At 45.1% G+C, this 25,866-nt stretch overlaps 1 protein-coding gene across 2 annotated transcripts in view; it reads left to right on the top strand.

Moving 5' to 3' along the window:
- Nucleotides 1-20,633, top strand: part of MAOA (monoamine oxidase A) — a 68,546-nt gene extending 47,913 nt beyond the window's left edge. For both annotated transcript variants that reach the window (XM_047715216.1, XM_047715218.1), the window contains exons 4-15: nucleotides 1,050-1,154; nucleotides 1,858-1,949; nucleotides 7,049-7,190; nucleotides 7,838-7,987; nucleotides 8,284-8,443; nucleotides 9,369-9,465; nucleotides 12,543-12,596; nucleotides 16,260-16,317; nucleotides 17,705-17,802; nucleotides 19,615-19,726; nucleotides 19,932-19,994; nucleotides 20,191-20,633. In XM_047715216.1, coding sequence (XP_047571172.1) covers nucleotides 1,050-1,154; nucleotides 1,858-1,949; nucleotides 7,049-7,190; nucleotides 7,838-7,987; nucleotides 8,284-8,443; nucleotides 9,369-9,465; nucleotides 12,543-12,596; nucleotides 16,260-16,317; nucleotides 17,705-17,802; nucleotides 19,615-19,726; nucleotides 19,932-19,994; nucleotides 20,191-20,337 — 1,278 coding nt within the window. In that variant the 3' untranslated portion in view covers nucleotides 20,338-20,633. The remainder of the gene's footprint in view (nucleotides 1-1,049; nucleotides 1,155-1,857; nucleotides 1,950-7,048; nucleotides 7,191-7,837; nucleotides 7,988-8,283; nucleotides 8,444-9,368; nucleotides 9,466-12,542; nucleotides 12,597-16,259; nucleotides 16,318-17,704; nucleotides 17,803-19,614; nucleotides 19,727-19,931; nucleotides 19,995-20,190) is intronic.
- The last annotated feature ends 5,233 nt before the right edge of the window (nucleotides 20,634-25,866 follow it).

Here is a 25,866-nt window from a genome sequence, read left to right as displayed (position 1 = left end):
AGGAAGCATGTGTGCAGCATGCTGCCATGGGGAAGGAGAACCCAGAGTTAGCTTTCATCTGTTGTTGGGTGACTCATTCCAGGGTCAGAGAGTGTGTGTGATTGGCCAAGCTTAGCTGACAGGCTCACACCCCAGCTGCACCAGTAGCCAGAGGGGGTGGAGAAAGATCTAGCCCATCACCTGCTGTAATGGGAGATGATATCCAGGATCATCCTCCCTACACATCTACCCACAGAGGAGAGACAGTTTCCCAAAGAGGAACCAGGATAATACTGGGGGAGGAACGTGGGTGCTGGGCAGCGAAAAAAATGTCAAATGCCCATTATTCTGTTTCCCGTATTTTGATTCTTTTTTTAAAAAAAGACTTTATTTATTCATGTGACAGAGAGAGAAAGATCACAAGTAGGCAGAGCAGCAGGCTCCTCGCTGAGCAGAGAGCCCAAAGCGGGGCTCGATCCCAGAACCCTGAGATCATGACCCGAGTCGAAGGCAGAGGCCCAACTCACTGAGCTACCCAGGCTCCACCCATATTTTGATTCTTGACTTCAGGCATAGCCAGTAGTTTAGCCAGTCTTTATTTAGCCCATGTGAACCCTAAAACTCAGTCCAAGATATTCTGCTTTGTTGTTCCAGTCTTCTTTGTGGTCCAAGAACAGTCTTCCATGTCATCATCCTGCTCTCATCTGAGTGGGAGCATCCCTGCAAAGAGATTAGCTAGCTAGGAGCTCAAGGGTTGAGAATATTGTGGCATCAGTGTTAGATATTAGGATGAGCTACCTATATTTATGTTCTCTATATAAGTACAAGTAAGTTCACAGCTATTATTTCCTGTAAACTAAAAGCAGGTAGCACAACACCTGGGGCATTTTGCTAATCTAATTGAAATTTGGGGCATATATAGATAAAATGTATTTACTTCCCATCAAAGGTGATGCTTTTGCAATAGGAGAGCATACTGTTAGTTTGAAAATGCCTCTTATGTTGGCTGGGTTTTGTTATTTAGAATGCCATCCTAATTTAGCATATTATCCTTTGCTTTTATGTTGTAGGGGAGAACTTATCCATTTCGGGGGGCCTTTCCACCGGTATGGAATCCCATTGCCTATTTGGATTACAACAATTTGTGGAGGACAATGGATAACATGGGAAAGGAGGTAAAATGTGTGTTCGGCTTACACATGACCTTAATATCCTTCCAATAGTGCAGGGAACGTTGCTCTGGACATTCATACATGTCATTTCCAACACGCCCAACTGCTCTGCCAAGTTGGTAGTATTTCCACTTGCAAGGAAAATGAGTGCTGAGGGACTATGGTAATTTCCCCAACACCACACTGCAAGGGAACCAGGATTCAAACCCACATCTCTCTGACTGTAATGCCTGTGTGTTTTCAAATCTATGGCACTGAGAATTTGTGTCACTTTTGTTTGCCAGTTACCCTATTCATAGTTTCCTTATCCATGTGTGATTCCACTTTAGATAGTAAAGGAAAAAGGGATTTATCCCCCCCGAGTTTTTTTTTACTTAGGCCTAGGCTCCATAAGATCACTCTCTCACACTTAAAATGGGTATTGGCATTCAATAATAAGGATCATCATCATAATTACATATTCATTTTTATATATACATTTATATGTAATCCCCCCCTTTTTGCATCACTATCATCATTATTATGGCAACAGCATTAAGGCGTAGAATGCAGAGACCTATCCATCCCAACCCCACCACTATCTGTGCCAATCATATATCCCAACACACACCCAGAGACTGGTTTTCAGAGGTTCTCCTGAAGGCCTGTTGGCAGGGCAGTGGGCAGTAACCATCACCCCTGAATGTGGGCCCTCCTTCCTCTGCAGATTCCAGCGGATGCACCATGGGAGGCCCCACATGCTGAGGAGTGGGACAAGATGACCATGAAAGATCTCATCGATAAAATCTGCTGGACAAAGTAATCTTTTTTAAAAAATTATTTTTATTAACATATAATGTATTATTTGCCCCAGGGGGTACAGTTCTATGAATCATCAGGCTTACACATTTCATAGCACTCACCATAGCACATACCCTCCCCAATGTCCATAACCCAGCCACGCTATCACTACCCCTCTACCCCCCAGCAATCCTCATTTTGTTTTGTGAGATTAAGAGTCTCTTATGGTTTGGATAAAAAAACCTTGACTATTTAAAGTTTACCTTTCATCTTTCCTTTGGATCCTTTCTGTCCTATCTTGAACTGTACTGTTTTCCTTTTCTTTTTTTTTTAAGATTTTATTTTTTTTTAAGATTTTATTTATTTGACCGAGAGATCACAAGAAGGCAGAGAGGCAAGCAGAGAGAGAGAGAGAGAGGAGGAAGCAGGCTCCCCGCAGACGGGAAAGCCCGATGCGGGACTCGATCCCAGGACCCTGAGATCATGACCTGAGTAGAAGGCAGAGGCTCAACCACTGAGCCACCCAGGTGCCCCTTAAGATTTTATTTTTAAAGTAATCTCTACACCCTTGAACGCACAGTCTTGAACCCACAGGCTTGAACCCACAGTCCCAGGATCAAGAGTCACATGCTTCACTGACTGAGCCAGCCAGGGCCCCTGCAGTGTTTTTCTTAATAGGTTGTAGGAAAAAAGTTAGGAGGAAACCTAATGATCTTTCAGTCAGTAGATCTTTGAAGGAACTTTAGACACTGCTGAATGGGTTTGAACATAAAATGAATCTAAAACAAAGAAAAGAGGAGGCAAATGAAGTAGAATTTTTTAAATGAAAGGGCTGTGTGATTTGCAATAAAACAAGTAATTGTGTATTCAAATTATACAGTAGTCAGCTGCAGAAGCAATTTGGAAAGATATTAAAGTCGTTCCCTACAGATATAAAAAAACATGGAACGGAAGGCAAGCTAGTTTTTATTAATAAAAAATCTACGTTTTATAATGTTTTCAATGAAAACATGTGTAATGAGTTGAGTTACTTACAGATTGTTTAGTCAGCGTTCAGGGGCTGCTATGTGAAGGCACTGTAGCTATCAGTGAGGAATTGTGGTGAATGTGTTAGGCATGGCCCCTAAACTCATGGAGTTAGTTTTTTTTTCTAGCAGGAAAGATTGACATTATGCACATAATTCCATAATGCTACTAGAGTGACAAACAAGGATCTTGATCTGAGGGTAAGGAAGAGATTTTTGGATGCAGCCATCTTTAAACATAAACCAAGGACTAAGTGCATCCACTAAAAATCAGTGACAGAGGATGGGAGGAGATAGGAAAGGGTGGATGGTGTGAGGGACAAGGCATCTTCCAGGAATGCCACAAAGTGGTTGAGGGAGAGAGAGAGGCAAGATGGATGGTGTGGAAGGGAGTGTCTTCCAGAAATGAGGCACAGTATTTGGGGATAGACAGGAAGGGAGGATGATGTGAGAATATGAAATCTACAAGGAATGTGCCACAGTGGATGGGGGGAGACCAGATGGGTAGATAGTATGGAGATGACATGTTTCAGGAGTGAGCCATAGCAGATGAGGAGAGACAAAGGGTGGATGGTGTGGGGAAATGGTATCTTCAAAGAATAAGCCCCAGTGGAAGGGGAAGAAATGAAAGTTGGTTGGTGTATGCAGATGGTATCATCCATGAATGAGTTATAGTGTATGCCAGTAGATAAAAAGGCTGGATGGTGTTTGTGTTGGCAGCGGAGCGGGGGGTGTGTGGTGGTGGTGGCAGTGGCTGTGGTGGGTATCTTCCAAGAATGACCCAATTGATGGGGGAAAGAATAAGAATGAAATATGTGAGGGGATGGTATCTTCTAGGTATGAAACACGATGGACTTGGGGAGACAAGAATGGATGTTTGGTGGGATGGTATCTTCCATGAGTGAGTTTAATCCATGGAGGGAGACAGGAAAGGTTGATGGTGTGGGGGAATAGTATCTTCCAGGAATGAGCCATTTGGTGGGGGAGACAAAAAGAGTGGAATGTGTGAGAGGATGGTATCTTCCAGGAATGAGCCACTTGGATTGGGGGGTGGGAGATAGGAAAGCTGAATCGTGTGGGGTGATGGTATCTTCCAGGTAGGAGCCAAATGGATAGGGACAAAGGAAGAAAGGATGGTGTCGGAGGATGGGCTCTTCTAAGGATGAACCATAGTGGATGGGGAAATAGGAAGGCTGGATGGTGTGAGACAATGGTAACTTCCAGGAAAGAGCCACATGGATGGGTAAGAAAGGAAGGATAGATGGTTGGTGGGGGAAGAAGACAGGATGGATGGATGGATGGATGGATGGTGGGACAGCATCTTCTAGGAATAGCCATTGTCTATGGAGGTAAACAGGAAGAGTGGATGGTGTTAAGGGGGTGGTATCTTCCAGGAATGAACCATAGTGGATTGGGAGAGGTAGGGAAGAGAGGATGGTATGAAAAGATGGTATCATCAAGGAATGAGCTACAGTGACTATGGGTGGGGGGAGTCAGAAAGGGTAAATGAAGTGGAAGCAAGTTATCTTCCAGGAATGAGCCTCAGTGGATAGGAAAGACAGGAAGGATATATAGTGTGGGAGGAATGATATCTTCCAGAAATGAGCCAGTTGACTGGTGAGACTGATAGGATGGTTGATGAGGTGGATAGTATCTTCCAGGGATGCAACAGTTGGTCGGGGGGGATATAGGAAGGATAGAAATAGTTGAGGGTTGAGGGGATGGTATCTTCTAGGAATGAACCACTGTAGGAGGACAGAGGAAGGGTGGATGGCTGGAAGGGAAATTTATCTTCCAGGAAGGAACAGTAGTGATGGAGGAGGTGGGAGAGGGACACTGGGAGACTGGATGATGTGATGACAACCTGGAAACAACACAGTGGATGTGGGAGACCTGAGGGAAGATGGAGGTTGGGGGATGGTATCTTCCAGGAATGAGCCACAGTGTATGGGGGAGGGCAGGATGGTTGATGGTGGCTGAGGGGATATTTTCCAGGGATGAGCCACAAGTTATAGGGGGAGACATGGAGGTTGGATTGGTATCTTCTAAGAATGAACCATATAGGGCGCCTGGGTGGCTCAGTGGGTTAAGCCACTGCCTTCGGCTCAGGTCATGATCCCAGAGTCCTGGGATCGAGTCCCGCATCGGGCTCGCTGCTCAGCAAGAAGCCTGCTTCCCTTCCTCTCTCTCTGCCTGCCTCTCTGCCTACTTGTGATCTCTCTCTGTCAAATAAATAAATAAAATCTTTAAAAAAAAAAAAGAATGAACCATATAGATGGGTGGAGACCGGAAAACTGGGTAGTGAGGGTGGATGTTATCCATCGGGAATGAACCACATGAACAGGGGAAGTCAGCAAAGATGGATGTGGTGAGGCATGTTACCTTCCAGGAATGAGCCATAATCCACGGAGGTAGATAGGAACGGGGTATGTATGTGTGCGGGCAGGCGGTGGGGGGCAGTGATATCTTCCAGGAATGAGCCACAGTAAATGGGGAAGATGGGAAAGCTGGATGGTATGGGAGAATGGTATCTACCAGGAATGAGCCTTGGTGGATGGAGAGGAGAGAGGAAGAGGAAGAGGAAATGGAATCACCCAGGAATGAGCTACAGTGACCGTGGTGGGGGGGTTGACAAGAAGGGTAGATCATGTGGGAGCATGGTATCTTCCAGAAATGAGCATCAGTGGGTAGGAGAGAAAGGAAGGGTGGATGGTGTTGAGGGATGATATGTTTCAGAAATAAACAATAATGGATGGCAGGGAAGAGGATGAGTGGATAGTGTGGTGAGATGGTTTCTTCTAGGAATGAGCCACTATGGATGGGGGAGGCAGGAAATTTGGATGGTATGAGAAGATGGTATGTTCCAGGAATGAGCCATAGTAGAATGGGAGGAGACTAGAGGTGTGGTTGGTATGTGGGGAAGGTTGCTTCCACAAATGAGCTACATAGGTGAGGATAGATGGGGGAGGGCAGACAGTGTAGGAGAATAGTATCTTCCAGGAATGAACCACAGTGTCTGGAGGGAGACAGTAAGGATATGTGGTTTGGTGGGATGGTATCTTCCAGGAAGGAACCACAGTGCCTCGGGTATGTGGTGGTAGGGGGAGCTATAGGAAGGATACATAGTGTAGCCGTGGTCTTTTCTGGCAACGAGCTACAGCGACAGTAGATAGGAGACAGGAATAAGGATGGTGTTACAGCACGGTATGTTCCAGAAATGAGCCACCGTGAATGCTGCGAAATATGAAGGGTGGATGGTGTGGGGGATGCCATTTTCCATGTAGAGAAAACAGGAAACAGCTTTTAAAGGCCCCAGGGTGGGGAGATTGACATGTTTTTGTCATGCTGTGACAGTATGCCTAGACACTAAGGATGCCACGAAAAAGCAGTGTAATTAGAGGTCAGAGAGGGGGCTTGTGGTGGAAGATAGAGTGGCCACATCAGGATTTTTGCCTTTTGCCATGAATGCCATTGAAGGGTTTTCTGCGAGTGGGGTTTTTTTCGTTTTGTTTTGCACTGTCAAAAGACTTCATTGGCTGCAATGTGGCAAAGGGCCAAAAGGGGCTGTAGTCATAAACCAGGTAGAGATGGCCAGGAGGAAGCCACCACCGCTGTGACCCAGGTGAGGGATGTGGGTGGACTGGAGTAGGGTGGGAGCCGCTCAGGTGAAGAGAGGACTGTATCCTGTATCCTTAACAATCCCTCACCAGCATCTTGACCCTTTTAGACGGTACCAGAATTGATATATTTGGAGCAAACCCATAACTCCCTCAAAACAAAGGAAAAGGTTATTTTTCACCAGGAGTTAAAATATGCATTCCTTCAGAAGTTGAGCCCCTGAGGTATTTTGTTTTGTTTTCCCAAAAACAGTGCAAATGCTTTTGAACCATACTGAATTGTGTTTTGAAAAGCTGCTGTTCTCTTGGGGCACCCGGGTGGCTCAGGAGGATAAGCATCTGCCTTCGTCTCGGGTCATGATCCCAGGGTCCCCCCCCCTCTCTCAAATAAATAAAGTCGTTAAAAAAAAAAAGCTCCTATCCCATGAAGCATGTATGTATTTACACCTGACTGCCACCTTTGTCATGCGACCAGGACTGCTAGGCAGTTTGCATCGCTCTTTGTGAACATCAATGTGACTTCTGAGCCCTACGAGGTGTCTGCGCTATGGTTCTTGTGGTACGTGAAGCAGTGCGGAGGCACCACTCGGATATTCTCAGTCACCAACGGGGGCCAGGTACGGAGTGTCTGTTCTCAGCCTGTAAATTCATTTGTGGTTCTGCCCTCACCCAGTGTGCCATCTTAATAGCCGCTCCCGTGTCTGGAAACGTGAGTGGATCTGAGACATGAATTTTTGAAAACATTTCAATGAATGTGCCCAAAACCAAAAGTTCTCCTTTCCTTTTCTCATTCCTGGAGATGCATTCACAGCTTAAGAATGTTTTGTTCTGAACTCATTTGTTTTTGGGAATTCGGGTCCATCCTTTTGGGGGCGGGGGAGGTGGGTAGAATTAGTCTAGCTTTGTGGGAGAAGCTGAGTTACTACGATCAACTGATTTTCAGAAACTTCTAGAACTGGTACTTAAAGTCATCTATGTTCCAGACAGGCTCTGTTCCATAGTGCAAGGTGTATTATCTTTCTCCACCAAGTGAATATTTTCTCTCCTCAGAAGATCTTTGGAACACCCTAAGTTGTTCTTGTGACCCTAAGAGATATTAGCCATTTGACCCTTATCTTTAGCAAATGTAGGACAGTTGCATCTTTGAATTAGCTTTATACTTAGAAATTCCACATTTCTTCTTTTGACCTGTATTTTACCTTCTAAGCTATTGTGATCAATATTTTGATGTTTATAGTCCTCATTGCCTGCCTGCCTTCTATAGGAACGGAAATTTGTGGGTGGATCGGGTCAAGTGAGTGAACGGATAATGGAACGCCTCGGGGACAGAGTGAAGCTGAGGTGCCCTGTCACCTATGTGGACCAGTCAGGTGACAAGATCATCATCGAGACACTGAATCATGAAACTTACGAGGTAATTCGGCCTAGTCCCAAAGAACATATATTAAATAGGCCTTGTGTCTTCCGCAGCTTCTAACTAAATACCATCCAAGCAGTGGTGTAATTAATGCTGGTATGACCCCAACTCTGTCTTCTAAATTACCATTTTTAGTTGACCTGCCTTGTTCTGTTGTGCTGCCTCACAGGGGCCTCATTTTATATGTGGTTACCGCTCGGTGTCATTCTAAATGATAAATATGGTGTTTCTTCCTCTCCGTGAAGACTGAGACTCACACGTTTGAGGTGGTATTCTGTGTCTGTGTCTTTTAGTGTGGATACGTAATTAGTGCCATCCCACCAACTTTGACTGCCAAGATCCACTTTAGACCTGAACTTCCATCGGAGAGAAACCAATTAATCCAACGTCTTCCGATGGGAGCCATCATTAAGTGCATGATGTATTACAAGGAGGCCTTTTGGAAGAAGAAGGGTAGGCTGCACCTGCTCATGTTTAAATTGTGTTAAGTGAAGGGACCACACTCTCTTTAGGGACGTTCTGGTAGACCCTGGCCAGGAAAAAAGATGACAGAGATAAGTATTTTTAAATTGGTAGAGAAAGGATCAGAAATCTCAGTCCATCACTTCACAACCCCTGGTGCGACACAGAAGGACCCCAAGAGCCCTTGCTGTCAATGAAAGGGAAAGAAGAGATCCCACCAAGTGGCAGGGGCACCATGGCCCTGGTTCCTGGCATACGTTCTGCCCCTTTCTGTAAATGAGAGAGTGACGCAAAGGAGTGCTGGGGGAAGAGCCCTGCTTTGAAGTCCCACCATCCTGGGCTTCGCTTGCTTACTAGCTGAGTGGCCTTGGCTGTGACACTTCACCACTCAGCATCAGTCTCCTTACCTCAAGTGGTGATAGTGAGACCTACTGTCAGGATGTGTGCACCTACTAGCTGAGGCAGGGCCTGAATGGATATGGCGGCTCTTGTTGGTAAACCTGGTCCTCAAAGGATTCCTTCCCCCACTTCTTCCGTGGGCTCCTCGTGGTGATTCCCTCTGACACAAGCTTCTTCCCCTATGTGCTGCAAGGCTCCGGGCCCTCAGTACGGTGTGAGCCATGCATTGGTCCTACATGACATTTATGTAGAGGTCATCAAGATAGGTCATTTTCCACATGTCTGCGTTAGCAGACATCTTTGCATAGTTAATGTATTTAATAAGGAAATATCTTCTAGGGTTGGGGCAAAGACTATTTGAGATTTGCCTTCCTCTTAGCAAAAGAGTTTTATACAGTGTATGTGTGTGTGTCTATCTGTGTGTGTATATCTCTCTCTATATATCTATATATATAATTTTTCCCTAAATCTTCGATGAGGTCCATGTCAATCTCCTCTTGATGTTTTCCTTATTAAGATTACTGTGGTTGTATGATCATTGAGGATGAGGAAGCTCCAATTTCAATAACGCTGGACGACACCAAACCAGATGGATCGCTGCCCGCTATCATGGGGTAGGTTAGAGCTGGGTGCTTCGCATTTCCTAAATTGTGTGGGTGTCTTGGTGTGGATGCTGGCAGAGCTTATGGACTCGAGCTCCAGCAATTGTAAATAACCCTATAGGAATATATCTTTTTCCCTACTTTAAAATATTAATGTTTGGTATGAGGCACAGAACTCTGGAAAACTTTACAAAAACTGACACTATTTGAACTTGTGCCTCTTTCTTTCTTTCCCCCGTGCAACTCTTGAGGACAGAGCGAAGGAAGCAGCGAGACAGGCGGTAGGGTAGACAACCCTGCCCAGGGCCAGAATGTCCACACTCATCTAGAATGAGAATTGACTGTTTTATTCTGTAAAGCCTTTCAGAGTTAGGGTTTCTGGACCGTCGGCTCTTCTCCATTCCAGACATCACTACACCACTAGTGTGAATACGTTATTTGTTACCCAGGGATATGAGACCGATGACCAGTGAGGAGGTGCAGTTGGAGGTATAGCCAGGCCTCGAGTGGATGTCCCTCGTTGTGATAGGTCATGCCCAGCTGTCCTTCGCTAGAGATGGTCCAGGGTTTGGTTCTGTGTCCGGAAGAGGAGAGCTCTCCCCTTGTCCTCCCAGCCCCCACCGCCTGCAGCTCCTCTGCTGTTGGGGGCCTAGAGGTCCAGACAACAAGCAGTGCTTTCACAAAGGAGTGGCTAAGGAGCGCCTCTGCCTTCCCAAGTGCCCTGCCTTGGACCCTTTCTCAAAGCTCCACAAGAAAAGAGCTGTTTATTCTCCCACATGACAGCAGAACAGCAGGGTTCTGTAAGAGCCAAGTGGCTTCCAGAGAATGGCGGTTTTCCCCTTCCCCCTGGGGAGAGTCGAGCTCATGCACATTGCATCATCGAGGGGAAATTACAAAACCAGAGGCCAACCCATGACCCGGGACTTAGCAGGCAGCTCTACCGGACTGCCCACGAGTCGTTCTGTAAGCATGTCTGTGTCTGCAGACCATCAGAACGAGCCCCAGCCTCCCTGGGAAGGGCGGTGCTCACAGCGCAATGAACTGAGGACCAGCACGTCCTCTCTATCTCTAACCCCACTGGGCAAAAAAGGATAGAGATTGTGGGCGCCATTTGCTCTCACCTTCTGTGTGCTAGAGGAAAACAGAAAGTGGACATAGGGGTCTCAGGAGACCATCAAGACCAACCCAGCTGTGGCTGGAAGGGCACTGATGGTCTTCTTGGCCCGGGAGTTAGATGTTGTGGCATCTGCCTTTCTGGGCTTTCTTTGACTTTATTAGCCAGGATACGCTTGGCACAAGTTTTCCAGATGGGAATGGGGTTATCTAGGCAGTTCCTAAAAAGTGATATTCTAATCTGTTTTATCTGGACCGTTGCCTACGCCCTGCTCTTGCCTGCACACTGCCTGGTCTTCACCCTGCTCTTTGCTCTGGGCAAGGAAAGTCTTGAGGACAGGGGTGGTAATCGTCCAGGCTGTGATTGTGATGACTGGCAACTACAGAGGACCGTGTACTTTAGAGTCACGAAATGTCCCCAACCCAAAGCAGCATGTTTCATTTCCTCAATAAAACCCCAGAGCGAGTTGAAGAATAGTTGTGTGTAGTTAGAGGTGGGTCAAAGGGGTGGTTGTTATCTCAAAACGTTTTGAGATTTGGCAGGAATGGCCACCACGAACTGCCCTTTAGAGAAGGAGCTGTAAGAAGTACCCAAGATCGAAATCATTTAATGTTTCATCCAATATTGGTGATTTTCACTGAAGTCCTGTGTAAGACTCAAAATGACAGATTCTTGCATAAACTTAAAATTTAACCAGAATCATTACTAGTAAGCCGTAACGTAACAGTCTTAAATCAAACAAAATTGTGACTCTATCCCATAGAGTTGATTAGTTCAAATTCCTTAGGTAGTCCACAGATTCCTCCAAAATACTGTTCTCTGGGTTAACGCAAATTTGTTGTGTAATCCTTGCGCTCCAGAATGATCTCAAGTAACAGACGGCTCTAAAGGAATTGCCAGTCAAACTGAGGAACGGTTTAATTTGGGTGTGAGGGAGAGGACGAAATATCTGTGTTCGGCTCTTGCATTCTCAGTCCTGATCTACTTGTCTTTTTGGCCTAGAACAAAGAAATATAAGTGTAAAACTTTCTCTAAATGGAGAAATAATTTCAGTGTCCTTTAGCTCATTGGGATTTGTGAATGCTTTCTAATAATCGTGTATGTAAGGACTTCTTGTCATGACTCAGTTCTTTAAAACATACATCCAATTAGTAATAATCAGTATTTACAGATTAATTATAACCAAGTTTTACTGAGTTGCTAAATTTGAGAGAGGTGCTAGGCCAGTTTCCCAGAAGCCAAGTTGGACATAGAGATTTGGGTGCAAGGGGTTCATTGGGGTGTGTGCCCTGGTCACTGCCTGTGAGGAAGAGAAGGAATCAGGATTGGGCAGAGCAAGAGGTTGGGCTCCAAGTGTTGTCCCAGCGGAGGTCTCCACCCCACAGGGAACTCTAGAACTGGGATGGCCCTTGATAGGTATCATGACCTGAGGTGAGGGAGTGGACTTTGGTACCCACCGCACCCCAGAGCCGGTCATTCTGGGGAGAGGCGGGACCTGGGACAGAAGGCAGTGGCTGAGGAAGGGTCCAGCACTGAGCTCAGAGTAATGAGTGCTTCGTCCCATAGAGGACTCTGGGGGGCCCATGATGGCATCCACTACAACTACATTCTTCAATTTGGTTTTCCAGCTTTTATCAAATTTTTGGCCGTGGACAAAGTTCACTTACCAAGCTATCATTTAACGCAACATGAATTCAACTAACATTTGATTTCCAACTATATGCCAAGAGCCGTGCTGAACTCTGGGGGTAAAACACTGAGTAGGAGGTGACCAGTTACTTAGGAGCCCGCAGCCTAGAGGGATTTTGGACACAGGCAGGTGGAAGGCAGCCTGACATTTGCTCTCATAGAGGGAAATAATGGGAGTGCGTGGGAGAGTTCATCAATGCTGAGTGGGCGGAGGCAGGAACATTTCAAAAAAGAGGAGGCAGCTCTTTCTGTCACCTAATTGTTCAAATGTAACCTCTCTCTGCAGTTTCATACTTGCCCGAAAAGCTGACCGACTCGCCAAGCTTCATAAGGAAATCAGGTAAGAAGTGACATCTGAAACGCATGTGAAAGCTTAGCTTCACCTTGTACTGGTCGCACTAACAACAGTCTAATGGCATCTTGAAAAACTCCATGACTCACAAGTAGTCTTAAAATCCCCAAAAAATCAACCTTTGATCACCATGGCAACCTTTGTGTTACAAGTCCCCTTGACTCAGGGCTTGCCTGTATGCATAAATTAATTTAGGTTTATATGCTTGTGTTTATTGTACAGTGGTTGAGAGGTAGGGTTTCCCTGTAGGGTAGATGGAGAAAACCGATAGGAAACATTAGGGGTGCAGAAAGCTTTAGAGGCTGAGTCCTGATCGCTTTGCGAGACCATTATCCCTTTTCCAAGGTTCTTTGACCTGTACTTTTTCCGAAGAGCAAAGCCATACGTGTGGGTTTCAACCTGTTGCTGCTTGTGTACATAGAAGTATCCCCTTTTGATTATCTAGGACACAGCTCTGACGTTCCCTTCTCCTGATAGCTTCCTAGTATAAAACAATCATTGTAGGACAGTGGCTTTTTTTCTTCCTTTCTGCCTTTCTCTTTCTGCCTTGTTGCATTTGTTTTGTTTTGCCTTGGAATCCTTTCCTTTGTTCAGATAAAATCTTACCAGGAACTCTTAACCTGGAAACAGTCATTTGGCTGTTTCTGGAGTGGGGAGGTGTGCCCTGGAGGGTAGCCCTAAATTCTTTGTTAGCTTTTGAAGAGGACCAGGACACACACAGATGTACACTTCTCTCTGCATTTAATTAAACAATTAAGCAGCAGAGAGTTACTTTGATGACTTTGGAATTCAGGCTGCCGAAGTTTCCACATTTGCGCGTGAATTTGTTTGTTTGAGCTACCGTGCGATCTGATTTGGGGAAGGGAACTGTCCATCTACTCACTCCAAAGACGAAGAATTTGGGGTCCAGTGGCAGGGAATGGTTTGTCCGGGTCTCCACAGCTAGCTTGTGACAAGTCAGGAATAGTATCCAACGCAAACTTTTTTTTTTTCATTATGCCACACTAAGCTTGACATTTTCTTTTGGATTTCCTGCTTTCCCTCTTTATTAATAGTAAAATAAATACCAGCCTGGATGTAGACATTTGGTTATGATTCCACATGGTGGCTGAACTTTTCAAAAGTTTTTATAAGGCAAAACCCTTAGTACTCTTTGGAGCAAGATTCCCAGAATGGGCTGCGTTGACATCTGCCAGAGAATGTTTGGGAAATATGTTTTTTTCTGAGGCCAGTAGATTATGATTTGGTAGGTTAAGGGTGGGGCTTCAGTATTTTGTATTTTTTTAAAGATTTGTATTTATTTATTTGACAGAGAGAGATCACAAGTAGGCAGAGAGGCAGGCAGAGAGAAAGAGGAGGAAGCAGGCTCCCTGCTTGAGCAGAGAGCCCAATGCGGGGCCCAATCCCAGGACCCTGAGATCATGACCTGAGCCGAAGGCAGAGGCTTTAACCCGCTGAGCCACCCAGGCGCCCCAGTATTTTGTATTTTTTAACAAGCTTTTTAAATGATTATGATGATCAGCCAGATTTAGAAACCAGTGAGTAAACACAACTATGAGAGATTTCTACAGTGACCTCTTTTGGCCATCATTTAAAATATGTTTTATTATTTTTAGAGCCCAACTAACCAATCACTTCATCACTCTAACATTTTTGATTTACCTAACTTTTCCAAATATTTTTACATTTTAATGGGACGAAGGGATGGGGGGAAGATGACTTCCTAATGGATTTGTATGAACTCATCCTTGACTTACTTGACTTACTATAAAATACTACAAAATACAGTAAATAATGACTTCCATTTCTATTGTAAGTGGCTTATTGTCCATGCATGAAAAATTAACTGCAAGGTAAGTTGACTGGATTTTAGATTTCATTCTGTTTTAATAAAGATTTTATCACATGTCCCGAAAATAAGCTCCAAGCATCATTAAACCTTTAGAATAATGATCGTCAATATATTTGTTTTCTCATGGACTCTCAAATATTGGAATTCCCTTGTAACACCCACTTGAAGTAGGTAAGAATCTGTCCTCTCATCATAGAGTAGAAAAGAGGCTACCATGCTATCCCGAGGATGGATTTTGATTCAGTACATTTTTATTGAGCCTCAGCCTCCTTATTTTTGACATAAGGGGCTTGGATTGGACAGAGAGAGACAGAGGCAGACAGTAGTCTGGAAACTTCTTCCAGTTCTGCCTTTCCTTTATGGTTATTCATCTGCAGTAGGAACAGCTCCTTTAAGGAAACCCAACTTTTCTTGTTTGTACTGAAACTTATAGAACTACCTAAATGTTCTAGGACATCACCTCACCAGTAGCCTTTTGTCTCTGAAAACCTTCCGTGGGAACACAGTGGTGATTAGCTAATTGCCACCATGTTTATGACTTCACTTCCTGTTCCTGACTTAACACTGCATCTCCATGAAATGAAAGTTGTGGGAATTATATAAATGGCCTAAATGTGAGCATCTGGACAAATTTATAAGGTTAGATTTTGTCTCACATCATTCAGAGAAATGGAGGACACGTTTTAAAAATGTTTTCTAATGTAATCAGCAATGTAAAATCATCATTTTTAAAAACCTCTGTTTCTTTTATTACTAGTAAATATAACCTTCGCACCCCTCCTTTACCCCCTCTTCTCATTTTTGGCCATTTGTCTCCTCACCTTTCAGAACTTGCCTTTCAGATTCGAGGTAAACCCTGCACCACATTTTTTAGCACATTTTCTCCCCAGTTGCTCATTAGCTCATAACAAATACTTTGGAACAGTTTCAATGCTGAAACTATATAAGGATTAAAGTAGGTAAATACCAAAGCATATAACTGGCCCAGTGTGAACCTGTTCAAACAAATCCTGAAACTGAACCATTTATTTTGAAAAGGGGGTGATTTTAGTAAATTAGCACTTTTTAATTTCCCCAAGAGTGGTTGTGAGTTTAAAAATACCTGTTTCGAGGAGCGTTTAGATCAGTGAGCTACTGTTTTTTTTTTTTTTAAGCTCTACCACTTGTCATGAGCTGTGATAGATATTTACATAATGAGTTATGAGGGTAGCCAAAGACTGACTGAGGTAACATCGTGTAGCACATTCCTTGGAAGTACTGTAGACCATTCTGTCACGTGCCTGATGACTAGAGTAGAATGGCTGTAGGCCTCTCATGGTGTGGCATATTTTATGTTATACTTAAAAGATTAAATGAGCTTCAGGTAAGACATAAGTAGAGAATAGTTAAAAGACACTGTCATGTGGACTGTGGACTCCTAAAAGGGATTATTCTAGAATTCTATGTGTTCCAGAAAAGTGACTTAGCATCATTTCCTATACCGAGTGTACTTCACTGAATCTTATTTTCCCCATTTGAATCTTGAATAGATAGGATATTGGGTAGTAAAAGAGGCAAAACTGTAGAAGGAAAATTCTGTTGCATCTTCAAATCGGATGACCATATTGAGGCATAGAGGGTTGACCCGAGTGCAGAGATTCATGGAACTGTTCATGTTGTGTAGTTACCATTGATTTTAGATTTTCCTTAATACACCTGGTTCATGGGTGAGAGCCAATGATAATGAGTAAACTCACTGTGTTTATTCTCTACTCCTCAGTTATTACTTCCTTAACATTTTTTTAATTCTTCTTTTGCAGGAAGAAGAAGATCTGTGAGCTCTATGCCAAAGTATTAGGATCCCAAGAAGCTTTACAAGTAAGAAACCCTCAGCTTTAATCCTTGGAAGGTTCTGCTCTGTTTGCTCTACGTGGTGAAGCAAAGCAGAGTCTGGTTTCCTGACAGTCTTACAAAGAGAATCTTATGAAAGGATATGCTTACTGGAGGATTAACTTTAGTCACAGGTGCATGCAATTTCTGATGCAGCAGTTCCTTGGGCTGGATAACTGGCAGCCAGTTGCCCTCAGGGCCTGGAGTTACAGGTATCTCCAGGGTGGGTGAGATCAGTTCCCACAACAGACGTCCTGCCCTCCCATCAAAACCAACTGACTGCTCTGAAGCAAAATCCCATATATATCCTTGTTTGTTGGTGAGCGCACTCTAGGGTGTGCTCGACAGGATGGGCGGAATCTAGGCTCTCTCACGTCAAAGCCACACTAATGGATTTCTCCATTTGTACAATTCATTCACAGCTCACGTAAGGGATTCCAGTGCTTTCAGTCCACCACCGAAAGGGATGACGGGAATGAAATTCTATCTGAAGTTGCTATTAGCTAACTGGGGGCTCTTTCAGGGGATTACCTCTGAACTGTTGAAACAATAAACTCCCAGACTCCATTAGGGAAGAACTCAGAGCAGGTTTTCTCATGTCTCTTAGAAACCATTATTCATCTCTAATTGTCCCCGTTTTACCAGGATTCCCATCATTCACTTTCCCAGCTCAGAGAAATGGCTCCTAAAAAAGCCTTTCTTAGACACTATACTTATCTTTTTTTTTTTAAGATTTTGTTTATTTATTCTAGAGATAGTGAGAGAGGGGTTTGTGCAGATGGGTGGAGGAGTAGGGGGAGAAGGACAAGCAGACTCTGCACTGTGTGCAGCACCTGATGCGGGGCTCCATCCCAGGACCCCAAGATCATGACCTGAGCCAAAATCAAGAGTCAGACCCCCCAACTGACTGAGCCTTCCCGGCACTCCTGCGTTGTGCTTATCTTATGCCTCCTCCCCTCCACCTTTTTTTTTTTTTCAGCTGTAGTAGATGGGGAAATAAAGTCTGTTAGTTTAGAGAATCCAGAGATTTGAGCAGGCCTTTCCAGAATCGGATTGTTGCTGGGGCTTCCTGTAGACTTAGACTAAAGATTTCAGAGTCTGCGTGGCAGCGCCCTCTCTCCTAGATGCTGGAATATTCCATGCCTTCCCTCATCAAGAGGTCAAAAAAGTCAAAGTATACATGTTTTGTCACTTGATACCTCCTTGAAGGCCATTTACTTGGCATGGTCCTGTTTCCCCTTAAAAAGAAAAACAGGGCCATCTTTTTTTTTTAACGTAAACTTTTGTTAAAGTAAAACACACAAGAGCCTTCATGGTTGACCGGTAGTGTTTCAGTTTTGTCTTTCCTTTGGAATTCTCTCCCTATTAAATGCAGCCGGTGCATTACGAAGAGAAGAACTGGTGCGAGGAACAGTACTCCGGGGGCTGCTACACTGCCTACTTCCCCCCCGGGATCATGACGCATTATGGCAGGTATGACCCAGACACCATCCCGATTATTCTAAGACATCCACCAACCTTTTTTTCTTTTAAAGACTTATTTGTCACCGAGAGAGAGTGCACGCATGTGCACAAGTAGGGGGAGCGCCAGGCAGAGGGAGAAGGAGGCTCCCTCCTGAGCAGGGAGCCCAATGTGGGACTCGATCCCAGGACCTCGGGATCATGACCCAAGCCAAAGGCAGATGCTTAACCATCTGAGCCACCCAGGCGCCCCGTCATGCACCACACTAAATTCATAAGCAAAGTTTGGGGGGAATTATAGAAATAGTAGTCAGCATTCTAATTTCAAATGCTCTGTAGTTAGTGTGTAGATTTCTGGGTGTCCATAGGAGAATCAAGATGCTGGTACGTAGGAGCTTAGCCATCACCACACAGAACAATAGCAGAGCGCTGGTGAGGATTTCAGATGTGAGTGCTCCCACTGTCAGTGCTCCATATGAGCACTCTGCAAGCTGCCATGTCCTCCCACTGGCTTTCTTGAGCCTGATGAGACATCGAGTTTCATGCGACTGCCCTAGGCTTCTGGGTGCCCATCTCCGCCTACGGACGTTGGCTGCAGACATCTCACTGCAGCCTCTCATCATTGGCAGAGCTGTCCCTTCCGTGGACAGCTAACCTGTGAGGAGGGGATCTCTGCACGGATTCGGGGAAGCCCAGAGAGAGAGCTTCCTGCTGGATGTCTGCAACTCCTGACGGCCTTCCCAGCCCCCATGCCATTATCCAAGTGAGGGGCAGGGGGAGAGTCGTTTGGGCGTAAGCGTGTCACTGGATAATGTCCGTGGCAGGCTACCTTCCATCAGGTTCCCAGGGGAGCTGAGCTAGAAAGTTACCTCCAGCTCACGTGTATCCACAGAGAAAGAGGGACTTGTTCACTAAGATTTTTCTTTGTTTTTAATATATTGAATCAAATAGTCTTTTTGTTAGTGATAACGGGATTGATGAACTGGAATAGTTCGGAAGGCAGAGTAGAAGCCCAGAAGTGGAAACTAGAATCAAGGACAGATGAAACCAGAGATTTCTGAATTGGAAAAAGGCAAGAAGGCCTTGCGGGGTACAGGGCGTGCCACTAGGGAGAGTGGATGAGAATAGCTGCGGACGTGGTCGGTTTCAAAGCTGATGAGCTAGGAGTAGACACTTGCCCATTCAGCCCAGTCCTTCTGTGGCTTTCTTTGCCAAGACCTCTTTGGAAGGGAAGGCCCATTTCCCTGTCCTCAGCCAATCTCCACATAAATTCACAAAAGCTAACTGTACAGACGTGGTTATTTTGAGACAGACAGACATCTAATCCCTCGGGTCTGTCCTTTGCTGGAAATCAGTTCCTCTCCCTGTCTTCCCATTCACCACTGTGGTTCCTCCTGATACCCTGGGAGTGCCCACTTGGCTCGGGTCTGCTGCCGGATCCCCTCTCGTGAAGACTGCACTCCTTTGAAAAGATGGTGTCGGGAGTAGAATGGACTGCAAACAGGAAACCTACAGCCAAGAAATCTGATTATAGATTTCATGTGTGTTCTTGTCTTCTGATCCTAGCTGGCTAGGAAAAGGCCAGTGTCACCGTTAGTGATTAATGATCTGACAGCCCGATTCTCTCTGGCTTGAAAGTTCACATCCCTGGGCACAGGCCCAGGGAACAGGGAGGGGCCTTTCACCTTTGGCTGAGCCACACAGGAGTTTTGGAAATGATCTGAGTTGCGCGGTCTTATCTGTGGTAAATGAGGGCAGCAGTGGGCTCAGTGACCTTCTGCGCCTTCCCAGGTAACTGTACATGACCTCTCTGTTCTCTCAAAGGGTCATTCGCCAACCGGTTGGCAGGATTTACTTTGCTGGCACAGAGACAGCCACACACTGGAGCGGTTACATGGAAGGGGCAGTAGAGGCCGGTGAACGGGCAGCTAGAGAGGTAAGGCAGCGGGGACGTCACTGTCTTGCCTGAGGCCGGTGGTGGTTTTGGCATCGGGCCTTTCCAGCTCTTGACACAGATAAATGTGCACCTCCACTTCTCTGCCACTCCCTCCGCTCCTGGGGGGCTCCTTGATGGCGCGTGGGGCCAAGTCCATGGGGACTTTAGAAGCTCACTTCGTAACACCATGGTCACTTTCTTGTAGGTCTTGAATGCTTTGGGGAAGGTGGCCAAAAAAGACATAAGAGTCCAGGAACCTGAATCAAAGGTGAGTTTCGCGGCTTCTTCTCCATGGGCCAGTGATCGAACGTAAAGCTCTTGACTCTCATCTTCTAGCTCTTAAGGTCATTGTAGATGCCGCTGTCGGGCGTATGTCCACGTGCTGGCCTGGCGGATATGTTCTGCCTGCCCTTGTCCAGGCGAACGAGAATCGCTCTGCTAATGCTGTCTACTCATCCATCCAGGATGTTCCAGCTATGGAGATCACCCACACCTTCTGGGAGAGGAACCTCCCTTCCGTGGCAGGCCTGCTGAAGATCATTGGCTTCTCCACATCAGTCACTGCCCTATGGATTGTGGCGTACAAATTCAGGCTGCTGACACGATCTTGAGGTTTCGGCCTCACGCTTTCTGCTTACTCTTTTCCCAGCATCATCAAAAGCAAAATGTTGGCAAAGGCCGAATCATTGGACCATCTTTAAATGCACTGGTTTTCACCCATAAGTTTAGTCTCAGTTGGTGTCAACGTAAAAACCACCCAAAGAATCACCTCGTTAATTTCAGTAAGATCAAAGCTCCATCACATTCTTTGCCTTGTGTCAACTAACTTGTGTTGGCTGGTAGAATAAAACCTTGTGACCAGCTCCCTAATTTCAAGATATGTGATTGAAATGCTGATGAGAAACAATTTCTGTGTCCTGTTTTGTTCTTTTATAACATGAAACGCTGAATAATTGCAGAAATGAAGCGGTTCGCTTTCTCTTTGTAGAGGTTGAATAGGAGGCAACCCAGCCTGTGACCGTCCTTTTCACTCCTTGGGAAATGGGGAAGTGTGGGTCCAGAGCCAAGAGGTGGGGCTGAGCCTGGGGATGAACAGCTCCCCCTTTGGAGGAGGCAGTGAAAGAGAAATGAAAACAATGGAGGTGTAGACCACTGAGGGGCATCTTATGGGTCATCCTGGCCACTTCTTCCTGTGAAGTCTCTAGACATCTAGTCTGATGTTTCAGGTGACTTGCTGTGACTTGTGTGTAGCTCCCCAGGAGAGCAGAGCAGACTAGTGGTGGGACTGTCCCCCAGGAGGCCTCCTGGTGAGCGCTGCAGGAGACTGACTGCAGTAGGCATTTTCTCTTCCTCTTGGAAGATGGCTAGACAGCACGATAAACTCCTCTGCCGATTTCAAAAAAGTATTTTCGTTTTTTCAGGTAAACCCTGGCTGTCTGAAGGCCCCTAGTGGTGTATTTTTTTTTCTTTTTTCCTAGGACCACAGTAGAATTAAGCAGATCCGTTAACTTAAATGACGGAGTTACCTTTGAGTAAATATTAACATGCTGATCACTCTCAAATAGGAACTGAAATACACATGATAAATTCTGATTGCTATTTGTTGAGACTATCAAATAGAGAAAGGAAACTGGGGCTTTATATTATAATCTCACCGACTTTAGTTATTAAGTTTATAACAGACATGAAATTGAGTGGTTTTTTTTTGTTTTGTTTTTTAATTTTTTATTTTTTCAGCATAACAGTATTCATTATTTTTGCACCACACCCAGTGCTCCATGCAATCCGTGCCCTCTACAATACCCACCACCTGGTGCCCCCAACCTCCCACCCCCCACCCCTTCAAAATTCTCAGATCGTTTTTCAGAGTCCATAGTCTCTCATGGTTCACCTCCCCTTCCAATTTCCCTCAACTCCCTTCTCCTAACTCCCCTTGTCCTCCATGCTATTTGTTATGCTCCACAAATAAGTGAAACCATATGATAATTGACTCTCTCTGCTTGACTTATTTCAGAAATTGAGTGGTTTTAATATGAAGACTGAGTTCTCTATTTTAGGAGTAATGTGCACCCAGAACAGTGCCCACCTCTTTCTGGCCTTCACCATTTAAAAAACTCAGATTTCTTAAAGCCCCCTCCAGAGGTTTCAGCCATAAAAGACTACTGTTCTACATATAAGCATCTAGGGGAAAAAGTCAACACCAATGTGATCAAAGAAAGCAGTTGACAAGGCTCAGTGGACTTGGGTCCACAGGTGGATACAGAGTTCACCTTATCCCATATCACTGATGAATGAGGCATTTCATTTTAGAAGAAGATTCTAGATAGCCGAAGTTTACTCTTTTGTGGACCAAAAATTTTACATAAAAATGTTGCTGGGTATACTTCCACACATTATTCAATAAGCTTCATTCCAGTTTACCTTTTTAAATTAATCAGGCCAATCCTTATGTGTCTTGATCATTTTATACTTTTATAAGAGAGTGATACCATTGTGTTTGCTCCTCTACTGAATGTCACATGATTGTTTTATAGCTGGTGAATCTACTGCTTCTTCTCTCATACTGCTCTTCCCATTTTCAGGATTTTCCTACCCTTATTATCTCCTAATACCTCTTAACCTAATCTCCTATCTTCTACTGAATGAGAATTAAAGATTGCCAGGGAAAATCAACCCAAGTTTATTACATAATTAACCTTATTAATTCACAAGTCTCTGGACCCTGATAATGAGGGCTTAAGGTTTCCAGTTTTGCCTATCCTAAGAGCAAAGAGCAGGATTTTTCCGCCACTCTTTACTTTGTAATTGAAAAGCGTTTTGGCTAACTAGGAGTTTGGGTAATATCTTGGATATGCTCCAGTCCATAAAGAGTTGGTGCATATTATATCAAACTGCTCGGAGAAATCACAGCCCTGATCCTTTTCAGTTGTTTCTGTTCACTTACTGATTAACTTTGTTCTGACACCCCTTTTGGGAAATGCTGACTTCAACTTCTTAACTGTAGCAGTTTTAACAGTAAGGAGGTTGTTAACATTATCTGTGTTTAATGCTGAAGGACTCCTGAGTACGGAATTTACCCTCCTTTCAAACTTTTTAGAAAACCAATCATTTACCCAAATGAGATCAGCCCCATTTAACTGTTGATTAAACCGTAGATCGAGCTTAAAAATGAATGCTATTCCAGGTGTGCTGAGATGCGAAATCAGAGCTGAGAACTCCCACCATTTTATTTGTCCACCACCAAGATCCTATAGGTCTTTCTTCCCACCCCAAGAAACTAGAGGCAGTTTAAGCAGCTGATAGAGCCTGGCATCTGCTTCAAAGTCCTGAAGGCTGCGTGGGCCTCACTCCACAGTAAGGTCGAGAATTAAACTTAAAAAGGTAACCTTTTTGTGACAACTGTTAAGGAAGGTCTTGAACCGCACTGAAGAGAAAATACCGAAGGATTGTGAACTCTGTTTCGTTTGATTGTGAACTTGGTGCCTAATGTTCTGTCTGAAATGTGCCCCAGTGCTACATGTGGGAGTATGCATATGTGTGTGTTTTGCCGTTGAAGTAATGATTTTGCCCGTATGGTACTGTTTTGTTTGTTAATAAAGTGCACTACCATCCCTGACGCAGACCTGGCTCCTCTTTTTAATCAGTGAGGGATGGGCTTACGAGGCTACCTCGTACTGACTCCCAAATTCTCATAGTTCCCTTTGACTTTCACGTTCTGTCAGGGTTTCCTGGGAGCTAATCAAATGCTAGAATACTGTGTTCCTGCCAGGGTCACAATCAGTGTGGAGTCTTAATAGTCGCTTTCTCACCTAAGGAGCTTCTGATGCCTTGAGCCGATCACTGTGGCTCTCTGTTTCAGTCTCCCCATCTGGAAGAGGGTGGGTCGCACCCAATGACTTCTAAGATTTGTTTCAGGGCATCATTATGGGATTTATACATTTGTCGCCAGCGCTCTGGTAACATTTCGGCCTCTACTGGTATGGCAGAGGCAAAGTCACCCTCTGTCTTGGTTCATTCCTTTTCTTAGATTGGATTCCCTGGAAACAAGATTGGAGAATAGGGGCAGAAGCTATTGGGGACGGCTCTCAGGAAATATAGCTCAGGAGGGTGAGCAAGGCAAGAGTGGGCAGGAGTTGACCTACTAAGCAATTGCAGCTGAGGCCTCAGCAGATCCTAAGGGGGGAGCTGGGATGGCCCTTCAGAATTGATCCCCACTGAAACAAGGGATTGGGCCTCTATCCCTTCCTTAGCTGCCCTCTGAGAGCCGGTGCCTTGGGTTGGGTGAGGCAGGTCCAAGGACCATTCCTAGTGAGGAACTGCAGTGAACTGAGATCAGCCTGTATTCCCAGTAGCAGCGGGATCCAGGGAGAGGCACCCACAGTATCCACTTACTCCCCAGGAGAATACAGTTGCCCTTTGTCATGTATGAAACTTGAACTTGAGCTTTGGTTTTACAGATAGAATGGAGTTATCTCCATGAGCCTATCCCTGTTAGATAAGGGAACTGCTTTTAGAAGGTTGTACTTCTGTACTAGTTAGGTGGAAGAAAAAACTAAAATTGGAAGAAACTCTAGAAATGCTTCAATCTCTATCTCAATGAAGAAGCCCCTTCAACAGGTTGCTAACAGATCAAGGTGGGGGGATGTGAACTTATGAGCAGGAGTCCCAAATCGGATGTTCTCAGGAGTGAGGCAGCTGAAAATGAACAGCAGTAGGTATGATGCCTTAGGGACCAGTGGGGATTGTGGCTGACCTGGGCAATACCCGCCTCTCTCAGAAGTATCTATATTCAAAGTGCCTTAAAAGATTGTTAACTGATGAAAACGTGTTGAGGCTTTGCTCACAATTGTCAAAATTTTTCTGAAGTCTCTGATAAGTAAGACAAGGCTCGGTTTTACTTCACTGAAATGACAGATTGTTTTAGGATGCCTTTGATTTTCTGCAAAATGGTACCAAGACCAGCAACCATTCTCTAAAACTATTTAGAACAGGGAAGAGAGGCTGGGTTTGGAAGATCAAAAAGACAAGGGGGAAAAGAACTCCTCCCGAGTCCCTCTTAGACCAAAAATCTCCCTCAAGAGCTAACCCTTCCCTCAGCCCACCCAGGGCAATGCTTATCTCCAGCCCTGTCAATGCTGTGATTGACAAGAACAGTGCCAAACTTTACTGGAAAAATCACATCCTCGCAGTGAGATAGAACTCAGCTCTTCCGTCAGCATTCCATCTGCGCTGACTACAGTGTAATTTTAGTAAACAGGACATCAACATTGGATGGATTTTTAAAACTATGAAGCTGCTGTCTGCTTTATACCAAGGTGGTGGGGAAAATGTCAAGTATGTCTGTTAACCTGAAGGGGCCGGCTGAGACCTCAGAGGAACAGGCAGTCACTCAACACACGCTTACTGGGCACCTACTATGTGTTGGTAGGCACCGAGCTGGAATTCAGCAGTGAACGAGACAGACCCCACCTTGTAGAGCACATGTTCACTGTGAATCTGGTCTGTGCTGTGACAGAAAAACATAGGATATATGACTGCAGGGGAAGTGTTCTGGGGGGACATGAGATTTAAGGGGAAGTTTCTAGGATCTGCCTGAAGCCTCCATAAGCGTCACTGTGTGGCAACTGAGTGAGAACACTGCATCGGGCCGAGAAAGGAAGTACAAAATAACAAGATGGAGTCCTAGTCCATTTGGGCTGTCAACAAAACACCGTAAACTGGGTGGCTTGTCTACAGCAGAAATTTGTTTCTCACAGTTCTGGAGGCTGGAAGTCCAAGATCAAGTCTCCAGCAGATTTGGTGTCCGATAAGAGCCCACTTTCTGGTACACAGACGATGCCTTTTCACTGTGTCCCTTTATGGTAGGAGGGAGTCTCTGTGGCTTCCTTTGTTAAGAACACTAATCCCATTCCTGAGGGCTCCACCCTCCTGACCCACGCACCTCCCAAAGGCCCCGCCTCCTAATGCCATCAACATAAGGGTTAGAATTTCAACAAGAATTTTATGGGGACAAGCATCCTGTCCCTGGCAGACAGCATGGCGAAAGGGTAAAGAAAATCACAACCAGCAACCTCGATAAATGCTGAATGTTAAGTCCCATTTGCCCCATGGACCACTGTTCACTACCCAGCCCTTCTCCG

The sequence above is a fragment of the Lutra lutra genome, chromosome X, assembly GCF_902655055.1.
Source record: "Lutra lutra chromosome X, mLutLut1.2, whole genome shotgun sequence".
Taxonomy (NCBI): Eukaryota; Metazoa; Chordata; class Mammalia; order Carnivora; family Mustelidae; genus Lutra; species Lutra lutra.
This window is presented reverse-complemented; position numbering and strand designations above follow the sequence as displayed.